This window comes from Scyliorhinus torazame, chromosome 6 (assembly GCF_047496885.1).
Source record: "Scyliorhinus torazame isolate Kashiwa2021f chromosome 6, sScyTor2.1, whole genome shotgun sequence".
In the NCBI taxonomy this organism is placed as follows: domain Eukaryota; kingdom Metazoa; phylum Chordata; class Chondrichthyes; order Carcharhiniformes; family Scyliorhinidae; genus Scyliorhinus; species Scyliorhinus torazame.
In genome coordinates this window covers 130,655,062-130,678,078 of record NC_092712.1, presented here as the reverse complement: position 1 = coordinate 130,678,078, position 23,017 = coordinate 130,655,062, and the positions used below count along the sequence as shown (strand labels likewise).

The 23,017-nt window shown below is 44.1% G+C and overlaps 1 protein-coding gene across 3 annotated transcripts in view; it reads left to right on the top strand.

The window, feature by feature from the left end:
- LOC140425025 (thiamine pyrophosphokinase 1-like) overlaps positions 1 to 23,017 on the top strand; it is a 275,878-nt gene that overhangs the window by 86,627 nt on the left and 166,234 nt on the right. For 2 of the 3 annotated variants that reach the window (XM_072508805.1, XM_072508804.1), the window contains exon 4: positions 11,659 to 11,792. The exons of the other annotated variant lie outside the window; for it this stretch is intronic. In XM_072508805.1, the coding sequence (XP_072364906.1) occupies positions 11,659 to 11,792 (134 nt within the window). The remainder of the gene's footprint in view (positions 1 to 11,658; positions 11,793 to 23,017) is intronic. 3 annotated transcript variants of the gene reach the window in all.

Below are 23,017 nucleotides of genomic sequence, written 5' to 3'. Positions count from 1 at the left end.
TAAAGCTTTATCTTTCAGCTGTTTGAAACAGCAAGTTCTTTTCACAAAACGTTGTGAGTCGTCCATGAAGCTAGCATGAAAAAAGTATAAGAGTACTGGCTGTTAAATAAAATCAGATAACAATACCATTGTGGGTGTACCGAAAGAATACCAAAGAACTTGGCTATACAGGGAGACAGCTGTACCTGTAAATCAGGGAGATATTTGGATAAATTGGTTTGGAAATTAGCTTTGCTGATCCAGCTTTGACAAAGGGTCATCTGGACTCGAAACGTTAGCTCTTTTCTCTCCCTACAGATGCTGCCAGACCTGCTGCGATTTTCCAGCATTTTCTTTTTGGTTTCAGATTCCAGCATCCGCAGTAATTTGCTTTTATTTTGCTGGTCCAGTGTTTGTTTTGTATCTGACTTTTCTTGCATGCACTTATATTTTGTTCTATGGCACTCAATTCCTTAGTGACCAATTCATTTGTGTGAAATGCAGCACCCCCCCAGGTTAATGATCATGGGTTGGATATTTTGGAGTGAAGCTTACAGCATTCACCAATGTTACGTGTAAATCAGACTGCAGCTTTCAGTGACTGCATGGTAAATTAGGAAGTTGCTGTCTGAGATGCCCTGCTCCTCAAGAAGCTGTGCGTTACCATGAACATATATTGAACAGCATGATTTTACTGTACTTCACTGATATATCCACACACAACCCAAAAGAAAATGCTTGTCTGTCCAATTCAATGCAACTATCCTTTTAACGGCATGGCAAGATTTAATTTATGTAAAACAACTATTCCAGTGCTGCAAACTTTGACCATTGTGGAGTCTCATTCCTTCGGCTTTTAGCTGTTGAAAATCCTTTTAAAAATGAAACATTTTATTTTCCTTTCTATCACTTTTCTCTCAAATTCTTAATCTAATCTGTCTTTTCCTTTCATAATTTGCTTTCAGTGCCTGATTGTTCATCTAATTAAATATTCTATCTGACACTTAACTGGACCAAATACCAAACAGCCCATTAATGATTCTTCATTCTTATTATTTGTGGAGGTATTCAGTTACTAATCCTGTTTATGCAGGTTCCAGATGCTCTGTAGCAGATGCTACCCCTTCTGGGTAGTTGTTTGACAGGAACTTGCAGTGCAAAGCTCATAGAAAGTCTATAGGCAAGTACAAGGTTAACAACTGCTGCCACCACTGACTATAAATTCAGCCCATCATATGTTTGAAATATGCTGACCCCAGGCTGTAGTTGCCTTCAGGAGTAGAAAACTTAAAGAAGAAAAGTATACCACTTGACAACTTTGCAGGATTACTTCTGATGCACTAATTTATTTATGTGGAGCTCTCGGTTTGCATTTTGTTATTTGACTTCTCTGGAACTTCCCTGCCCCATTCATTGAGCGAGTGAGCAGACCTCTCTGGATCTTTAAAGTGTTGCTCTTGTTACAACACCCTGGACTAGTGCACGGTCAATTCCAGCCACACAGGCCCTGCAGTCCCAACACAAGTTAATTAACCAATAATTCATGGGACGTTTCTGAGATTTTTGGCCCTTGACTGTTCCAGTGTCTTACAGGCACCAGATTTATAAGTGAAACACAACAACTGTTTATTTATGACAACCATAGAGATAAGACATGCAATAATTATACTAGAATAACGTACAGCTAATCTACTAGTTTCCCCCCCCCCCTTTTTTACCGTCCCACCCTCTACCTAAACACACACAGGGCATACACATTTAGAGGGAGGGGGAAAATAAAAGAGGATTAATGTGAGATGGATGATGAGTGCCCTTGCTTCGGATGTTGACAGTGTTGTAGCCGGCTATCGTCCCAGGATGTGGAGATCTGAAACCATCAGTTAGATGGTAAACGAATGGCGTCGCCTAAATGACGTCACTCGCGCATGCGCGGGTTGGCCAACGCCAACCTGCGCATGCGCGGGTGACGTCCGCCCCGCAAGAAGATGGCGGATGGATCTTGCGGGGTGGTGAAGGAAAGGAGATCCTCCTTTAGAGAGGCCGGCCCGCCGATCGGTGGGCACCCATCACGGGCCAGATCCCATCGGAGGCCCCCCCGGTGCAGGAACCCCCTCCCACCCTACAGGCTGCCCCGCCCCCCCCCCCCAGTGTTCCTGCGCAGTTCCCGCCAGCAGCGACCAGGTGTGGACGGCGCCGGAGGGAACCTGTCGTGTTGGGGCGGCCGCTCGTCCCATCTGGGCCGGAGAATTGCTGCTTGCCTTTTGCAAAAGGCGATCGGCAATTCTCCGAGCGGCCAGGCGTGATTCTCGCGGCGTTGGTTTAGGTGGGTGGGAGAATAGTGTGTGGGTGTCGGGCCGGCGTGGCGGGACTCGCACGGCGCCCGGGCGATTTCCCCCCCCCCCCCCCCCCCCCCCCGCCAGCGTGGGGGGGGGTGAGAATTCCACCAGAGGTTCTCCACACGAGATTGCAAGGAGGGCTTTTTTTAACAACTGACCCTGCTTTCAGCTAATGGCTGGATTGGATCCTTAAGAATCCTTGTCTCGCCTCAAACCCAGCTCTCAGCTTGGATCTTACTCTTATTTGGTGTCCAGTTTCACTAGAATTGCTACCAGCTTGGCTGAGGAGAACACAATGTCTTCAACTGGGGTGTTTGGGAGAGAATTACCTTTTTTTGACGATAGAGAATTCAAAAGAGCCTCCTTCAGCTCCGAGTTCAAAACAAAACTAAAACCCAGATGAAGCCTTCCTGTTCTTGGCAGAACATTCCAGAACAGTCAGCATCAATCAGCATAGACTATCAGCTGAGTGCCTGGCAAAGTAAACAGCTCATTAGTTGACAGCCAAATCCATCAAGATGAGTCATCACCGATGTCAGCACATCCTGCTGGATTCCTTTTTCTTTAATTAAAGGTGAAGTCCATCTTAAAGGTATATCAATTGTCCAAGTACAAAAATTATAATTATAAAATAAAATAAAAGGAATGAACAAGGGGAAAACAATGATTAACAGGAGGATTATTGCACTCTGGAACCTTCAGTTCTCTGCAGCTAGTTGGGCCTGCCACAATCCTTGATCATAGGTGGGTTAGTCGACAATCTAACTAAAAGCAGCAATGCATGACTGCAAGTAATGTAAGGATGATGAAAATAAAAGTTCACACTGGCCTCGTCAGTTTAAATGTTAAATCTGCTCATTGTCTTTGCTATGCATTAGCATTTTTCTCATGTTCTTTGCTATTGTGGCCTACTTCAGATATTACAAATGCCATGTTAGTTGGACTGTATCTCTCGTGCTAGCACGTGTGCCCACTCTCCATGCATTTATGTAGTTTTGACATTCTGTTCACTAAAAATCATCAATCAACTTGTATTATCTTTTCCAGCAGTGGAGATAGGGGCTGGTTTAGCACCGGGCTAAATCGCTGGCTTTGAAAGCAGACCAAGGCGGGCCAGTAGCACGGTTCAATTCCCGTACCAGCCTCCTCGAATAGGCGCCGGAATGTGGTGACCAGGGGCTTTTCACAGTAACTGCATTTGAAGACTACTTGTGACAATAAGCGATTTTCATTTCATTTTTAATTTCATTTTCATTTTCAGATACCAATGTAATGTGGAGTCTGCATTAGGGTATCAATCTGCAATGAGAAATCATATTATTGAAACACTGATCTGGTAAAAGTTAGTTTGCGTAAACATTGGATCACAGTGTCTTGGTAATAACGTTGGTGACAATTGCAAGGAGAATACAGCTATATTTTTATAGTCAGTCCATCTGGTTCATCTTTTCATACAAACATTTCAGATGTTAATTGCTCTTGAACAAGTAACCTGACATCAATCCTGAATTTGCCTTTTACTAGTTTGTACCCATTCCCCCTCCCATTGTAATTGTGTTTCTACTTGAAATATAGCTTGGGATTAATTTGTCCAATTATATTTGGCATCTTACGTGCCTAATGATGTCTCTTCTTATTGTCCTCTTCAAAGCTGTAGAGTCCATGCTCCTCTGCCTGGCAAACCAGAAGAGGGGTTGACTCTTATCCATTTATCTCCTTCCTCTGCACAAACACATTCAGTGTTATGGCTAGACATGCACAAAACATATTTTCATTTTCCAACCAGGCACAATCCATGTGCGCCTCACACCATAACATAATGCTTCTTATTATCATCCTTGTGCAACTGCCTTAACTCAAGACTTCATGGTCTTCTCTCTACAAGAAGCTTCTTTACATTCCATTCTGTCTGTTCGTCTGGTACAAGCAGTTTTAATCACCTGTAGTAAGCTCCTTTAGAGCCACAGCTTCCACACAAATGAACCTTTATACTCTGAGGGACCATACAAAAGATTTTATGAATGCACAGCAAAAGTAAAACACATTTATCGTTTTTTCCCATTGCAAAATGTTAGAGTAATTGAAAGGTTAAACATTAATTAATTTTAAACTTGATTAATCAAAAATATTCTCACCATTATTTCATTACACCTGCATGCTAATATTGTGTGATTCAAATACAAGGACACCCAGGTGATTCTGTACCACAAGTGTGCTATATTCTCTCACAATTTAAATATTCTACTTTTCTAATCTTTCCCCAAAGTAGACAACCTCTCATTTTCCCCTCTTACTTAATCTGCCAATATTCTTTTGCAGACTCTTTGTGTCCTCCACCTAATTTGGTTCCCATCTACCTTTATATTGTCAGCAAATTTGACTGTAATACACTCTCCCTTCATCCAAATCATTAATATAAATTGGAAATAGGTGAGGCCTCAATGGTCTTGTATATCAACACTCCAGTTTGGACCTGTACCAGTCAACAAGGTTTAACTTTTTCAATGTTTTTTACAGCAAGACTAATAAAATAAAAGTGGAAGATTTCTCAGTGATTGCTGAGAGGATGTCAATGGCACTGTTGGAGGAGCTTAAAGCCAATGACAGCAATTGTGGGATTTTTGTGTTCATGCTTTTAGGTGTGGACTCCAGAAGTTGTAGTTTGTTACAGTGAAGTAATTATGACAAACGCTGACAGTTTCACTGTCATTACCACCGCAGTATGGGGCCCATAATTTCTGGTCATAAATTACAACAATTAGTTGAGTGAATACAGATAACACAGAATGGATTTGAATACAAAATCGACTGGTTTCTTTGCAAGTGCCTTGATGTTCTGCCTTTTTAATTTAGCTCATGATCATCAAGAAGTTTAACATGTTTTATTCAAACATTTTTGCTACGTTGACTTGGGAATTGCATTGTGGAGAACTGGCATGCCATGGTTGCTATTGCTTACACAACACAATTCAGTATTTCATCCTGCGCGGAAAATGCGATATTTCATGTCCTTTCCCATAAATTTGGAGTCACTTAATTCAAATTAATTCAAATTTTTATAAGCTACAAATTCCTTGTTATTTATGTTGCTTTATTCAAATTATTGATTTTTTTAAATGCAAAAATACGACTGTGAATTGTTGGCCAGGGACTGTAAATGATTGATTTGTTTCAAGCTTGAAAGCTTTACGCTGACCTATTTAAACCCTCAAGTAGTTATGTTTTTGTGTGTTCGTATTTATGGGTAATTTATGCCACAATTGACTCACTTCTGTTTGGTCCTCCATTTGTTTGGCCATGTTTATTTTTCTCCCTTTTGTCTCCTGAATGTTACATGTTACAGCAAAGAAACAGGTCTATAGACTTCAGTTAATCCTACACTCGTCCCCTTATCATAACTTGCACAATGTCCCATTCATCCACCATTGATCTACGTTGGTTCCCAATTAGGCAATGCTCAAGCTTGAAATATTAACCTTTTCAAAACATTCCACAACCTTTCCCCTTCCTTTCTTTGTAACCTTCCCCAGCCTACAAATCCCTGTGTTTCTCTAATTCTGGCTTCTTGCACATCACCGATGTATAATAACTCCACCATTGCCACCTATGTATTGGATCATTTTACCAAGTTAAGGGTGCGATGTAAATGCAAGTTGTTGTTGTCAAGTGGATTTTGAAGGCAGCTGATTCTAATCCTGCCTGAGGGAAGGTTTTCAACCTATCATTTGAGTGAGGAATTTTGTCACCTTCAGCACCCCAGCCTTGCAAAAAGGGATAACAAAGGGATAACCGCTAAGGACACAAATTCAATGATTGCATGATGAAAGGCAGGTTGATGCCAGTATGTCATCTTCATCAAAAGCTGTAAATCCAGCAGAAGAGGACAAGTTGGCTCATATAACAATCTTGACACAGCAATTTGTAAAATTATTAAACTGTGAATATGCCACATTTAAAGACATTTTATTCCTTCAGTTCCATTTAAAACTTTTAAAATATTCCGTAAGTTAAGTTTAAAAAATCATCTTTCCCCCTACATTAGCGTAAATTTTAAAATCTTACCATATTAAACAAAACATATCAAAATCGATAAATCCAAATTAAATGGCATGCATCTGCATTGTGTATATTTTTTAAGGTGAAAATCTAGTAAATGTTGATGTTCAGAGGGAATTTTGAACAGAAAGCTCAGAAAGCAAGATAAATAATATGTTAGAAGTCTTGCTGCAATTATATTTGGCTTGGGTGAGACCAGACCCTGAGTATGAGGTGCTATGTATAATTTTGATCTTATCTATACTTAACTTAGCATGAAGGAAATCAGGGTTCACTCAATAGATTTCTGAGAAAATAGAACTATCCTATGAGGAGAAATTTAGCGGAATGGGCATATATTCCCAGGAATTAAGAATGAGGTGCAATCTCATTTAACGTATAAAATTCTTATAGTCTTGACATGGTGGATGCTGAGAGTCAGTTTCCCCTGGTTAGATCCAAGGGTCATAGCCTCAGGGTAAGAAGTCAGCCATTTGGGAATGAGATAAGTAGGAATTTCTTCACTAAAAGTGTTGTCAACTTTTGGAATTCTCCAGCACAAAGGGCAGTGGACGCCAGTCAACCAGTGTATTCAAGGCTGAGTTCAATGTATTTCCGGGCACTCAGAAAATCAAAGAAAATTGGGATTGGGTGGTAAATTCAGTCATCAATGTAAGAAATAGAAGCAAGACTATATTACATACCCTCTTTAACTTGCCATTTAATAAGATCATGACTGACCCTATTCTTAAGCTTGCCTATTCTGGACAGCATTTTAGAATGTTATCAAGTTTCTCAAAAGTCCTTTTGTTGTAATTTTTACAAAAATCGTCTCAAAACATGCAAAAGAGGAGGAAAGCAAGCCATAGGTACAATGTACAACAGGTAGAGTGGAAAATAGTATTCAGAGCAAAAATGGGAACAAATAAGACCGGATGAATCAGGGGCAAAATCCCCCAAATGTTCTCTTCATAGACAAAGGACCCGTCTACACCAAGCAGGATACAGGCAACATCACAGACCTACATCATACCCTAGCTTCAAAACAAAACGACAGAAGGAAACAAAATAATTCCTGAGAACACCAGAACTAAAGGGGAAATCGACGAACGCTCAAAGTAAACTTTTTTCCAGACCTTAACAGGTCAGAATTACAAGGAGAGGACTTGGCACCACCAAGCATCAATTAGCCAAAGAAATCCCAGTCCTCAACAGCAGAGCACACAGTCAAAAGAGAAGATCTAAGAAAAAAAATATTATCTTTCACTGGGGGGACCTTCCTTGAACATAACGAGGACAGAACTAATTCTAGCAGCACAAACCCTCCATCCTAACTCCCACTCTGGTTCTGCTCGTCTTCCCCATCCAGATACATTAGGATAATGACACTGCACATATCATGAATTCGACATTCAGCTAACATGATATAAACTTATTAAATCAGGATAAACATTGGTGCAGGACATCAAACACCAATTAATCACTTCCCTGCAAGCAATCAAATTAACAACATCAACAGACAACAACATAATTATCAGGGAGCAAAGTCCAGGATAACAACTGAGATGCAAAACAGTTATCAGGATAAAGACCTCCCCATTGGCGCACAAAGAAAACAAAAAACAAATATAAAGCAGGATCAAAGACAATGAGGACTCTTCAGAAACTTCCAAGACTTCCAATGATCAAAGCATGAAGCCTTTTGCTTCCAACATGCTGTCTCATCCGAAAAAAGGCGGCCAACAACCCAGGCTCCAGCATAGGGGGGATAGCTCAGCATGCTCAGCCATCCCCAAGCCCTCTCGACCGATAACAGGAACAGGAAAATATAGGACCAGGGGCCAGAAGAACAACCCAACCCCAGGCCGCGGAGACAAGATTAAATGTGCCCCTCGATCCAACAAAGACGTGTTCTCTATGCTACAAGAACCTCCTTGTGCGCCTCCATAGCCGACAGAAAAACACCCCGCAACTCTTAAAATGGGGCTTAGATGACCTGCATCGCATAGCCGAGACATTTAAACAGATTACCGTCATCACGAGCAGCCATCATCCGTTGCACCGTCAGAGCGGGAAATCTCTCAAAAGCAGCTGCGCCACTAATGAGAAGATCCCACCCCAACTTCTTAAGCCACCATGAATAAACGAGGATTTGAGCATCGTCTCTACTGAATAGTGCTGAAACATTGACCAGCAAATCTTGGGACATTTTTACAGCACAGAAAGAGCCCCATCATGTCTGCGCCGGCCATCAAGCACCTATCTACTCTCATCCCATTTTGCAGCACATGGCCCTTCGCCTTGTACCCTATGGCATTTCAAGTGCTCATCTAAATACTACTTGACTGTTGTGAGGGTTCTCCCCTCTACCACCCTTTCAGGCAGTGAGTTTCAGACTCTCACCACCCTTTGGGTGCAAGGGTTTTTCCTCATATGCCCTCTAAACCTCCTGCCCCTTTATATCTATACCCCTGACTCCTCAAGCTGAATGGAAAAGGTCCCTCCTATCCACCCTATCCATGTCCCTCATAATCTAATACACCATAAGCACATGCCCCCTCAGTCTTCCGTGTTCCAAGGAAAACAACCTCAGTTTATCCAGTCTCTATTGGTAGCTGAAATGATCCAGCCCAGGCAACATCATGGTGAATCTCCTTTGCAGTCTCTCCAGTGCTATCACTTCTTTCCTATAGTGTGGTGACCAGAACTGCACACAGTACTCCAGTGTTTTGTGCAGCTCCATCATAACTTCCCTGCTCTTCTATTCTATGCCTCATCTAATAAAGGCAAGTATCCCACATTCCTTCTTAACCACTGATCTACCTGTCCTGCTGTCTTCAGAGAGCTATGGATATGCACACCAAGGTCACTCTGATCCCCCACTTCCTACGGTCTGAATATTCATTGTATATTCCCTTGCCTTGTTAGTTCTCCCAAAATGCATTACCTCACACTTTTTGGGATTAAATTCTATTTTCCACTGTTCTGCCCATCTGACCAGCCCATCTCTATCATCCTGTAATCTAAGGCTTTCCTCCTCACTATTTACCACACCACCAATTTTTGTGTCATCTGCAAACTTATTGATCCTACATTCATGTCCAGATCATTAATATGCACTATAAATAGCAAGAATCAGCTCCTATCCCTGCCGTTCACCACTGATCACAGACTTCCAGTCACAAAAACAACCTTCAACCATCATCCTCTACCTCCTGCCATTAGTCTAATTTTGGATCCAATTTGCCAAATTGCCGCAGATCCCACAGACTCATGCCATCTTGACCAGTCTTCCATGTGAGACCTTGTCAAAGGCCTTACTGAAGTCTATATAAACTACATCAACTGCACTACGCTCACCTACACACCTAGCCACTTCCTTGAAAAATACAATCAAATTTTTTCGACATAATCTCCTTTTCTGAAGTCTAAATAAACTACATCAACTGCACTACGCTCACCTACACACCTAGCCACTTCCTTGAAAAATACAATCAAATTTTTTCGACATAATCTCCTTTTGACAAAGCCATGTTTTTTTTTGGGGGGGGGGGTTTTCTTTAAAATTTAGAGTACCCAATTCATTTTTCCAATTAAGGGGCAATTTAACGTGTTCAATCCACCTACCTTGCACATCTTTGGGTTGTGGGGCAAAACCCACGCAAACACGGGGAGAATGTACAAACTCCACACGGACAATGACCCAGAGCCGGGATCGAACCTGGGACCTCGGCGCCGTGAGACTGCAGTGCTACCACTGCGCCACCGTGCTGCCTGACAAAGCCATGTTGACCATCATTGATTAATCCTTGCCTCCCCAAGTGGAAATTAATTCTGTCCATCAGAATTTTTTCCAATAGTTTCCCTACCACTCACAACTGGCCTGTAATTTCCTGGTTTATTCTTGAAAAATAGTACATCATTAGCTGTCCTCTGGCACACCCCTGTGGCCAGAGAAGATTTGAAAATTGTCAGAGTCTCTGCAATCTCCTCCCTTGTCTCCCTCAACACCTTGGATATATTTCATCTGGGCCTGGGGCTTTATCCCCTTTAAAACCCACTAAAACCATTAATACCTCCTCCCTCAAGTAATTTGTTCAAATACATCACAGTCCCCTCTCTGATTTCTCTACCTACATCACCCTTCATAGAGAACACCGATACAAAGTACTCATTTAAAACCTCACCTATGTCTTCCAGCCCCATGCACACATTGCCACGTTGGTCCCTAATGGGTCCTACTCTTTCCTGGTTATCATCTTGCACCTTTGAATTTTACTTTATTTTCCCACCAGTGTTTTTCCATGCCCCTTCTTCGCTCTCCTAATTTATTTTTTAAGAAACTCCCTGCACAGTCAGATGGTCGGGATAGTTTGTAGTACAGAGATCCCCTCGTTTTTCTACGTTTTCTACGTGTCCACGCTCACTCCCACAGGGAAGAGAGTTATGAGTGTGAAAAATGGAATGCACTAAGAGAGCGAAATAACAGCATTTGTGGTTAGTGACTCTGGGGGATGAATGAGATGGCAATAAGATGGGGGTGAGTATTAACGGTGGCTGTTTAGATAGGATATCAGGGGAGGTGCTTTGAGAGGGAGGAATGAGTGGAGCTGCACGGTGTGATCCTCTGGGCAAGTGAGAGTTTAAGGGTTGGTGACTGACAGTGAGATGTCATTCACCTTTCCTGCCCTCTTGACATCACTGAATCCAGTTGCAAGGGACAATAGAACATAGAACATACAGCACAGAAGGAGGCCATTCGGCCCATCGAGTCTGCACCAACACACTTCAGCCCTCACTTCCACCTTATCCCCGTAACCGAATAATCCCTCCTAACCTTTTTGGAGACTAAGCGCAATTTATCACGGCCAATCCACCTAACCTGCAAATCTTTGGACTGTGGGAGGAAACTGGACCACCCGGCGGAAACCCACGCAGACACGGGGAGAACATGCAGACTCCGCACAGACAGTGACCCAGCAGGGAATCGAACCTGGGACCCTGGCGCTGTAAAGCCACAGTGCTAGCCACTTGTGCTACCATGCTGCTCACTGTGACAGCCGCTTGTTGGGTCTGAGAGGATGACCTCTTCCTTCCATCTGCATGGACAGCTATTCTTCTTAGTGAACCTCATAAACCACAGCATGGTCTCCAGAGGAGGGTCAGGGAATTGTGATGTGGAAGAGAGTGAAGTCTTTTCAGATTGTGTTCCTGTTTTAGCGGTTGCTGAAACTTTGGGTCTTAATTTCAAATGCCGCATTCTGATCTCTAGTGGGGTCTCTTTAAATAGAAATCTTTCCATTGACAGGTGTGAGTCATCACCATGCCCACGCTCTGATTGGGAAATGTGGAAGCCGCGTGCTAATGCTGTCACTCACTTGCAGAGCCACGTCAAAGCCCGCTTCATTCAGAGTCAGATTCTTAACCCACCTCCTCCTTGCTGTGAGTAAGATGTGCTTGTTAAATTTTGGCTGCATGTTTCAGATCAATAACCTTTCATGAGAACTGAAAGAAGTTGGAGATGTAACAGGCTTTAAACAAGTCCAGAGGCGGGAAAATCAGGGGTTTGATGGGCGGGGTGGTAAAGGGCAAAAGGGAATAGGTTTGTGATAGAGTGGTAGGCATGAAACATTAAATGATTAAAGGGATGATGGTGCAAGGCAAAAGGAAATCATAATGGGGCAGTAAAGAAACAAAGGAAGGTCTTGAAGGTTAATTGATTGATTAATTTGATTTATTGTCGCATGTACCGAAGTACAGTGAAAAATATTTTTCTGCGGCCGAGGGACGTACAGAGTACGTACATAGTAGACACAAGCATAATCAACAGAGAACATTGACAAATGGGGCAATGACAAAACAGTGATTGGTTACAATGCGGAACAAGGGGCCAAACAAAGAAAATACATGAGCAAGAGCAGCATAGGGCGTCGTGAGGTGGAAATGGACACAGCAAAATTATCACCAACTTTGTTCTATGCTGTGTGCTGACTTAAGGGATTGTCTCAATTTGGCAACACTTGACCACATCCTGGCAAATCCTAAATTCAGTGAAGTGGAAATATCGGATCTTTCTGTGCGGAAAAGCAAAAACGGTTATTCTCCCACAGGCAATGGCTAACTACTATCCACCTGAAAGTTGTGCAATTCCACATTGATCAAGCAAATATATAAGTTATTCTCTGAACAGCTTCTTTGTTTTCTTATCTCTCTCATCCTTTCAATAGCATCTACAAAATCTTCGCCTCCAACTGGGTGATTTGCCTTCATAACCTCTTCATTCTCCCCCATACCTTGTCTCTACTGCATCTTTTCCCTCCCAAAAGTAAAATATTACAAAGTAGCTCTATTTATGTACATGAAATTTGTTGCTGTTAAGAATCTGCTGTACTTTGTTTTTAAAAATGGTTTTAACTGGATAACAGCCAGACTAAATCTCATGTCTGACATTGGTTTCTTTTAAAAGTGAAAGCTGAAAGCATATTGTTGCCATTTGGAACCGCCATACGAATGGTTTTTCTACTTTATATTCTTTGTTGTAATAAAGGCTAGTAAACTGAATGGAGTCATCATAATAAAAATATTATGGGGTAAATTTTATATCTTGGCATACCCAGTACAGAGTTGGTGCATCTATTATGAATGGAGATCAAGCAGGCCGTAAATTAGGTGCATTGACCTCAGCTCCTGTCTCTGGAAGCACTGTGCTGCGAATGCTGAATTTATCGCTTGTTATTTTCTGTGTCACTGAGATCATCTCATTTCTTTCATGATGACACTTCTCACCTTATTGAAAACCATTCCCTTTGGTTTATCTATAACTTCTCATTTTAAATGTATTATGTTATGTACTTAGGTAGGATATCATTGGGGATAATTATCATAATGTTGTTTAAACGATTTTTTGTGTCAATCATATCAAAGCAGTGCTGTATCTGTAAAACCTCAGGTACTTCCGACCAGTTTACTTATTCAAAGTTTTACCTGGCGTGTCTTTATTTACGAGGAAGCAAACCACAATCACAAGTTCAAAATTCAACAATATTTATTAACACAATTAACACCTATATGACCCACATAAAACAAGAGGAAAGCCCAGATTCAAGTATACTACCCGCAAAGATGGCTTGGTAGGCTGTGGATCTGAATTCCTCTGGCTCTTCTTCATTAAGGTGGTTCTCACAGCCAATGGTCCGGTTGATGACCATTTGACAGGCCATCTGAGCCCGCCCCAGGTGTCCCATCTCTGGTGGTGTGGGCTACATATAACCTGTTCCCATATAAGGTAACAGTAGAAGCTCTGGGTGATGGAAAGTCTGGCTCGATCTGGGCTACGGACTATAGGCCGGTGCATTTCAATGGCGTACGATGATCTTCTGCTGGGTCTCAGTTGAGTGCGATGATCTTTGATGGGTGATTGATGGGACAGGCCCAGACATGTTCTGGCATCTTGTCTGTTGATTGTGTCTTTGACTTTGGTGTAGTCTGAATTCCAACAGCCTGCCTGAGGTTTGACTGCAGTATGATTTTAAAATGTCCAATTCTTTAATTTAGGATATCCAATTTAATCGGCGAATTCTTTAATTTAAAATACCCAATTTTAATCGGACCTAAATCTAGGGCTTGCTAGGTTACAACAGCAGAAAGTAAACTGAAATAGAGTACAACAAATCCTCTCAGCTCACAGCCACACATACTGGACAACGTAAATCAAAAAGTCAGAAATCTTTTCAAAATCATGTCAACTGGCTGGGCTCAGTTTTTAGTTGCAATAGTAATAATTCAATATTACTGTAAATATTTTCAGTCACCAATAGCAGGGGCAACAGGGGACATTTATCATTTTGGCCGATACCGTAAGCAGGATTTGTGAGCTGCAGAACCCTGCTGTCAGGTTTAAATGGGGACAGGAAGCCCGCACTGTGTGGGTAATGCGACCATCAATTCACGCAAGACGATTAGTAGAAGTGAACAGTGGTTTTAATAAGCTAGATCTGTGCCTGCCTGCGACTGCTCTGTACTGAGTGCCGCCTACAGGCTGCAGGTTTATATACCACCCCCGAGGGGGCGGAGCCACAGGGGCATCAACATAATACAGTACAATACAGTGGTGAATTGCAGTAGCAATACGTTCACCACAGTGGGGAATAGTTACCCGGCTGTGATTTCCCCAAAATTGGCCAATTAAGGACATTGAATGAGCTCTCAATGCCGGAGGACCAAAATTCCTCTAGCTTGGAAGTAGCAGAAGGATACCTTTACAGGATGGAGGCACCTCCTCACCAACATTTTTAAATTGAAAAGCCCTCCACTGATGAGGGATTTTGGGTTGTTTTTCCATGGGGGAGCCTCTCCACAGGGCAGTCTGCAGCTGATGCACCTCTAATCATACCCGCCTCCACGTAGATAGGCTGTTCCTTGCCACTTCTGGGGACCTGCAGGTTGACTGGAATATTAGTTTAATTTAATTGGCTACATGCTGCTTGCAGGCGGGTATCTATGCCACACCACCCCATCATCCCATCCAATCTCACCTGCAGGAAACGGGCCTGGGTGCTGGATAGAGCGACTGAAACAACATGCTGGCCAATGGTGTGAAATTCTGCATCCAGCTACCTCCCTTCTGCCCCAATTGGTGCCTTACAATTTTGTCCTGTACAGAAATCATTTTCTGAAAAACAAAAAAGACTGATTTAACAAGTTGCTCAATTCAAAAAAATCTGTTTTAAGCCATTGATCTGTTTGTAGAATCTGTGTTTAGAATAATAAAGCAAGAATTCAGTGAGGTTGAAATTGCATAGCTGTGAATGCCTGCTGCATAACACCAGGCAGCTTGCCAGGAAAGGCAGACAATATCTGGAATGTTGGTAGGGACTCTCGGGTAACTCCTGGGTGGGTGGTGAAAGCAGACTACAGGAGTGCGGTGGGGGTGATTGCGACACCTGAGGAAAAGGCTTCCTGGCAGGATCTTTTTTTAAAATATGCAGGTATTCACAACTTTTGTTGGTGCTCGAGTCTGCCATTGATAACTCATTTCAAAAAGTGGCCCTTCAACAAGTGTTATGCCCCAATTTACATATTTAAGAGGCTTAATTGTCTGTTTGTTGGTGTCCACCCAAGTTGCCTAAAAGATGGACCCCAATACTTTAGCTGTGGAACCATTGCTTGTGCCGGTTGGGTGAGAACAATCCCGAGTACAAAACTGATTGCCAATAGCTTGCACATACAAATCAAAACAGTGCATATCAATTTCTACCCCATGTATCTGAAGTCTAATGTCACCTCGAGCACTTGATATTGAAATATTACAAAGAATTAGTCAGGTGTGCAGATTGAGGTACTTATTGAATAAATATATTTATATGTAAGATTGTGTTTCGCATGGAGAAGCTTCTATTCCTCAGATTTTGATCAATCCCAGAGTTTGCTTCCTGCTAACTTTGTTTCAAGTTTAAAGATTCTTCTGAGAGAAGTTGTGAGGACATCAATGGGATGTTAAGATCTGAATTCATTGTGTCGCAATATGCAGTGGGTGGCTAAAATATGTATGGAATTTGAAATAGACTGTCAAACGGGGTCTAGCAGAGGTACTCATATTTTTTTTAATGAATGTTTTTATTGATTTTGTGAACAAAGTATATTTACCGTTATGTACACAGGATAAGAGACATATACATATATACACATATATAGAAGAGAAAGGCACACCCAAACATAACAAAGAAAATAAAATAGTAAATAATTTTTTTAAAAATACAATAAAAAATAGAATAGAATAACTGATAGGGTATTGTGCACCAGCTCAACAGCAGCAACGCTGTACACGTGGCAAAATTATTTACAACACATAAGTGGCCGATTGTTGGTGGGGGGGGGGAGGGAGGGAAGGGGAGGGAGGGAGGGGGGGAGAGGGAGAGGGAGGGGGGGTTGGAGACTGGGGAGGTAAATATACATATGGGTGCCGGAGAAACAATTACAGTGGGCAATACTCGAATGGGTTCCGCTTCTGCCGTTCCTCTCATCTTTCGTCTTTATTCTCCTCGTTCCCTGCTCCTGGAGATGCCATGTTCGTTATTGTATCCTGTGCCTTCCTTCCGGCTCTCATTTCCCTACCTCCCCCCGCCCCACCTCCCTGGTTCTCCTCTCTTGTTCCCTGTCTCTTCCCTCTCCCCCCCCCCCCCCCCCCCCCCCCCTCCTGTGATTCGCCTCTCTTTCCTCTTGGGTTTAGATGTCGTCGTCCCCCTCCCGGTCTATCACTCCCTCTCATGCTTTGGTGACTTTCCCCTGATAATTGGCTACCTGGCTATTCTTCTGCTTGTTCGTTGGCCACAAACAGGTCCCGGAACAATTGTGTGAATGGCTCCCACGTTCTGTGGAAGCCGTTGTCTGTCCCTTGGATGGTGAATTTGATTTTCTCCATTTGGAGAGATTCCGAGAGGTCGGACAGCCAGTCTGCAGCTTTGGGTGGTGCTGCTGACCGTCAGCCGAACAGGATTCTACGGCGGGCAGTCAGTGAGGCAAAGGCAAGGGCGTCCACCCTCCTCCCCAGGAGTAGATCTGGCTGGTTCGAAACCCCAAAGTTTCGGACCAGCCACTTTCGGGCATGGCTCCACCCTCATCCCCACCACTTTGGACATTGCCTCGAAGAAGGCTGTCCAGTAGCCTGCAAGTCTGGGGCAAGACCAGAACATGTGGGCGTGGTTGGCGTCTATCCTCCACCTCCAGGAAGAACCTATTCATACGGGTTCTTGTTAAGTGGGCTCTATGTATGCATCAGGCTGAGCCTTGCACACGTGGAGGTGGAGTTGACCCTATGCAGTGCTTCCCTCCAGAGTCCCCACCCTATCACAATCCCCAGGTCCTCCTCCCATTTCTTTCTTGTTGCGTCCAGTACGGTGTCGGCCCTTTCTATCAGTCGGTCATACATGTATTATACATGTAAACTACAGTTTCCTTTATCTAGTATGCTTGCGTCCAGTAGTTCTTCCAGTAGTATCATAGAATCATAGAATTTACAGTGCAGAAGGAGGCCATTCGGCCCATCGAGTCTGCACCGGCCCTTACAAAGAGCACCCTACTCAAGCCCACGTATCTACCCTATCCTCGTAACCCAGTAACCCCCACTTACACTTTTTGGACACTATGGGTAATTTAGCATGGCCAATCCACCTAACCCGGACATCTTTGGACCGTGGGAGGAAACCGGAGCACCCGGAGGAAACCCACGCAGACACGAGGAGAACGTGCAGACTCCGCACAGACAGTGACCCAGCCGGGAATCGAACCTGGAACCCTGGAGCTGTGAAGCAACTGTGCTAATCACTATGCTACCGTGCTGCCCCAGTTCTTTTATCCTGGATGGTGTCAAGCTTCCTGAGCATTGTTGGAGCTGCATTCATCCAAGCAAGTGGAGAATATTCCATCACATTTCTGACTTGTGCCTTGTAGCTGGTGAATGGGTTTGAGGAAGTTGGTTAGTGATTTAATCTTTGCAGAATTCCTAGCCTCTGACCTGCTCTTGTAGCCACAGTATTTATATGGCTGGTTCAGTACAGTTTCTGGTCAATAGAACCCCCAGGACATTGATAGTAGGAGATTAAGCGATGTTATGTCCTTGAATATCAAGAGTAGATGCTCAGATTTTCTCTACTTGGGGATGGTCATTGCCTGACACTTGTGAAGCGAGTTCAGCAACTTTTGATTTTTCTCCTTCACCCTAAACCCCCCTTCTTAAAAATATTCCAGTAAGAGGCCTTACAACACCATGTTAAAGTCCAACAGGTTTGCCTCGAACCACCAGCCCCCAGAACACCGCTCCCTCCTCAGGCAAACAAAGAGGTGGGCTCAGGAAACACATACATAGACAAAGTCAAAGCCTGTCGTGGCGGTTGTGGGCACGTCCTTCTCTCCTTTCGTAGGAAGTTTCTGAGCTGTAGTTACTGTTGCAAACTTTTGGTTGGCTCTTAATTTGGCTCTGTTTAATCACGTTTGCTCAAGAGTCGCCAGGTATCTTTCGACACCGCCACAAGGTTCAGAACCAAATACTGATCAATGACTCGATACACCAGTTCGTAAGTTCAAAAGCAATGCTCATTTATTTACACACAGTCAAATCTACTCATGCATAAACTCTACAAACTAAACTACCACTATTACTAAAGCCTATACTTAGCTTCGGGTGCCCACTCAGTCAGAGGAACAATGGCCGTTGCTCGGTTCTGAGGCTGCTGGGTTGAGCTGTTTACACGGTAGCAACTAGGAGCATCTATCTCGAAGCGTGTGTTGGCTTGGGACTTACTTGGTCTGGTGCAGCTGCTAGGCTGGTCTCTCTCTTCGGTGAGAGCCAAAGCCAAAGGAGGAAGATTCTCCCTTGGGGGATATCTTTTATACTGAAAAGGGCTTCGCGCTCTTTTGGGCGGGCCTTGAACTTGGCCTCAACTAATTGGGTCTTTCCCAATCATTTGTATCGATTTTCCTCCAATAGAGGGGTGGTTCCCTGATCGCTGGGCGTGTCCTGGTGACTGTCAGTCCACGTTGTCTTAGTTTCTTCTGGCGCCGGAGAGTCTGCCTTAACATTGTGTATCTAAATGTTTCCCTTTTGTCCCCGGAGATGGCTCAGTAGTATGTAGATTGTTTGGTAGTTTCTGTCCTGTCTGAGAGTTTAAAGTTCTAATCAACAGACAGAGCTTGCATCTGCTTATTTCTTAGCATTGTCCAATTTTCCCTGCATTCTTTGCAAGTGTCCATTTTGTAATCGGGACGTGGCCATCCCAGATGGCTACACTCCCTCCTTGTGATCCTCAACGCGTCCTCTGATCACCGGGGCACCCATACTTAGGCTCTACACTGTCCTATCCTATGCAACACAATTTTACCGAAACCATTTTAAATACATTCATTATCATAAAATTCTACGGGGCACTATGACATTAATACATGCATTACAGAAAAATAAAAAACTGGAACCTCTAACAATTCTCAATTAGCTATCCTCGTTCAAACAATCCGAAAATACAAACAATCCAAAAAGAATCTATACATCTTAAACTGTACAAAATAGCAGCACACACATTTCTCTGGCCTGGCAGTCAGTCACAGAGGTTTACATCTCTTTATTCCACAGAATACATTAAACAAAATGGATGCTCTTTAATCCGTCCCAATGGGTTCGGGGGTCTGGTGAAATCCGAAAATGGAGGACCTAAATCTGTATACCGGGGTGCGAGAGCGATATGCTCTGTTTCGCCATTTCTTGACTCTAAACGATTGCACGACACTGCAAAGTATCGCCAGCACTAAGAGTGCTTCGACTACATATGAGAGTGAGTACCAGGTGATAAACTTATCACACCAGGTCGGGGTATTGCTAGCTGTCGCTGGGCTAGTTATCTCTGGGTTACGTGTATTACAGGGGTGAGAATCGTTTACGGTTTGTGTGTAGGGGTCAGGGGGCTAGCGTCCGCACGCAACTGAAGGGATCCCACTAAGATCCATGTGGACACGAAGGCTGTCTTCATCTTTGTCGGACTTCTTCTTTGTCTCCCTCTGGGGTTCCTGGATTTCTGGAGTTCTGTGAACACAAGCATAATTTCTGTTATTATCTTGCTTAAGATCTCATATGTCTGTCTGTCTGTCCTTTACTTCCAATTTCCCTTTATAATTGGTCACCATCTGTGACTCCCACATTTTAAAAAAAACGAATATTGGACTAGACAGCTAAGAAAAATATTGCCGTACTGCGAGCCGTCTCGCAGCCGGTGTGATTTACCAATCCAATCTTTGAGGATGTAAATAGCATTGGGAAGCAACCTAAGGGTTGCCAAAAGCAAACAAAATAATTTCGACGTAACGAGCCAAAATGGGGTGCGTATGGGCCACGGTGGGTAAGGAATGGGTGGAATCTCCGGGTAGGACGGTGATCAATGCCGTATGTGCTCTACCCGAGCATAGCTGACCAGAGGGGAGTCCTCAGGCAGGGCGGGGACCAATGCCGTTTCTCCACTCCCTGAGCAACCGGCAAGAACGGGTAAGAATGTGGTCGTCATGGTGGGCTGCCTCTCGAATTAGGAGAGTAACTATGAGTCGTGTTCTGTCGACAAACTAGTTCCTCTGAACTATTGTCTGGGACAAACTTGTTCCATTAACAGCCGGGGGGCGTTAAAGGAGTGGTGACGTGGGGCCGTGAAAAACTTTCCGAGTTTACACACAACACTTAACGATAACACGAACGAACAAACATGGTGCAGGTTCCATCAGAAAAGACACCGTATCTCTCCATCGGTTCCTTGTTTCGCCATCATCTGGACACCTCACTGCTCAATAGCGAACAGGGTCGCAAAGGGATTTGTTTGGTGGGAGTCAGACTCTAAGTCATCACCTTCTCCCGGCTGCCAAACTCTTGTCTGTAGTAACCGTGCTAAAGCTGCTTGGGGTGAATTGGGGTCCATCTCAACGTTCCGGGTGAGCCTTAACGAATTGTCTCGGTGCCAGAATCGTGTGTCGAGGTTGGAGCTACTATGCTTCAATCCGTAATCGTCGGGCGGTGGGTCTGGGTCAGGGGCTTTGATACAAGTGATTTCAAATGGGTCGGTAGAATCATGCTCAGATTTACTGGGAGTAGGGCCTGGTGCAGGGGTATAGTCATAACGTGGTGTGCTGTGGCTGTCGTCATTGTGATCGCTATCACTGACGCTGTCGCTGCTGGTTGAGGGAAGCCTCACTGCTGCGGCGAGTTGGGCTGCCTTCATGTTCTGTACTAGTTGTGTAACCGCATTTTCATGCGTGAGGGCTGTAACTGAGGGGCTGGCCAAATCCAGTCCTTGTAAATACTCAGTGCCTTTCATGGGGCATCCGGTCATGAGGGTGTGGGGGGTGTAACCTGTGGATGTAGATACCGTGTTTCTTAAGAACATTAAAGCAAATGGGAGTACTGAATCCCAGGTGCTGTTATTCTGCTGTACCATTTTCCTGAGGGTGGCTTTCAATGTCCTATTCATTCGTTCTACAATACCACTTGACTGGGGGTGGTATGCGATATGGAACTTTTGTCTAATTCCGAAAATCGTGAGGACGTTTTTCATTCCACGTCCGGTGAAATGGGAGCCTTGGTCGGACTCTGTACTGCGTGGGAGGCCCCATCTTGGAAAGATGTGGTGTGTCAATATTTTAGCCGTTGTCTTGGCCATATTAGTTCTTGACGGACATGCTTCCACCCATTTCGTGAAGGTGTCTATGACCACCAACACATACTTGTAACCATTTCTGCACGGGGGTAGGGTCCTATATAATCTATCTGGAGATTTGGCCAGGGTCCATTAACGGGGCGGGTATGGCTAAGCTGATCCTTTTTCGCATATCTGTCCGGATTGTTCTGGGCACAGATTAAGCAATTCTCTACGTAGTGTGTGACATCAATTTTTAAATCAGGCCACCAGCAAAGCGGTCTGAGGTGGGCTAGGGTGGGTTCAATTCCTTGGTGTCCATGATTGTCATGGAAGTGACAAATGATCTGGTTCCTGTCCTGGCTGGGAACTATATAAAGGCCATCCATTAAAATCACACCGTCGTGTGTGGTGATTGCATTTTTAAACTTGTCGTACGGGGTTGGGAAGGTTCGCTTTAAAACTTCCCTGAGTTTCTCGTCCTCTTTCTGTGCCTTCGCTAGATCCTGAAAGTTGGTCTGTGAGACCTGAACTGCGTGTACTGGGGTGCTTTCGGGGGGATTCCAAAAATAACCATGCCTGGAGCCTGCCTTCGCTAGGGCGTCTGCTTTAACGTTACCAGGGGGGGAGGAATGGTGATGACTGCGAACCTTAATTATTACGTATTTCCTATCCTTCGCTGTCTCTAAGATATGGCGGAGTAATGGGGCTGAGGGTTGGGGTTTACCGTCCGCGGAAACAAATCCTCTTGTTTCCCAGAGTGGTAGGAATTCTGTCAAACTACTGCAGACATATAAGCTGTCTGAGTAGATGTCTGCTGGGGTCGGGAACGAGTCTGGGTGGTCTACAATATATGCAACCGCTGCCAGCTCTGCTGCCTGCGAGCCTAAGTGTCCTGGCAACTCCAAGGAAATTTCATCTAGGGCGCGTCCCTGCACGTCCTCTACATATATACCGCAACCGGTGATTCTCTTTCCGTTTAACACTGTGGATGAGCCATCCACATAAATCCTTAGGGGTGCGCACGTGTCTGTGGGCTGGGGTCTCTGGGGTGTACTACCTGTTTTCTTCGGAGGTGTTTTGGGAATAAATGGGCCTGTGTTCTGTTTCGTGGTGATGATCTCACATTCATGAGGGGTGCCTGCATACTGCAAATTATCGACAAGGAAGGTGTGGGTTTTGGTTCTCTTTACTGTGATGTCCCGTCCCTGTAAAAGAAGGGTCCAACAGGCTGCGCGGATTTGGCTGACTGCCACCTTTAAGTCGGCCGTCTAACAATAGCTGTGTCGGTGTGTGTTCTGTGAGGATGGTGATGGGGTTGAGTCCTGTAATGTAGGCGAAGTATTGCACTGCCCAAAAAACTGCAAGCAGGTGCCTTTCACAGGCAGAAAATCCTTGCTCTACGGGGTCTAACATGCGTGACACGTATGCTACGGGGCGTAACTGGTCGTGGCGTTCCTGGAGGAGCACGGCCGAAAGGATTTGGTCTGTGCTTGCTACCTCTAT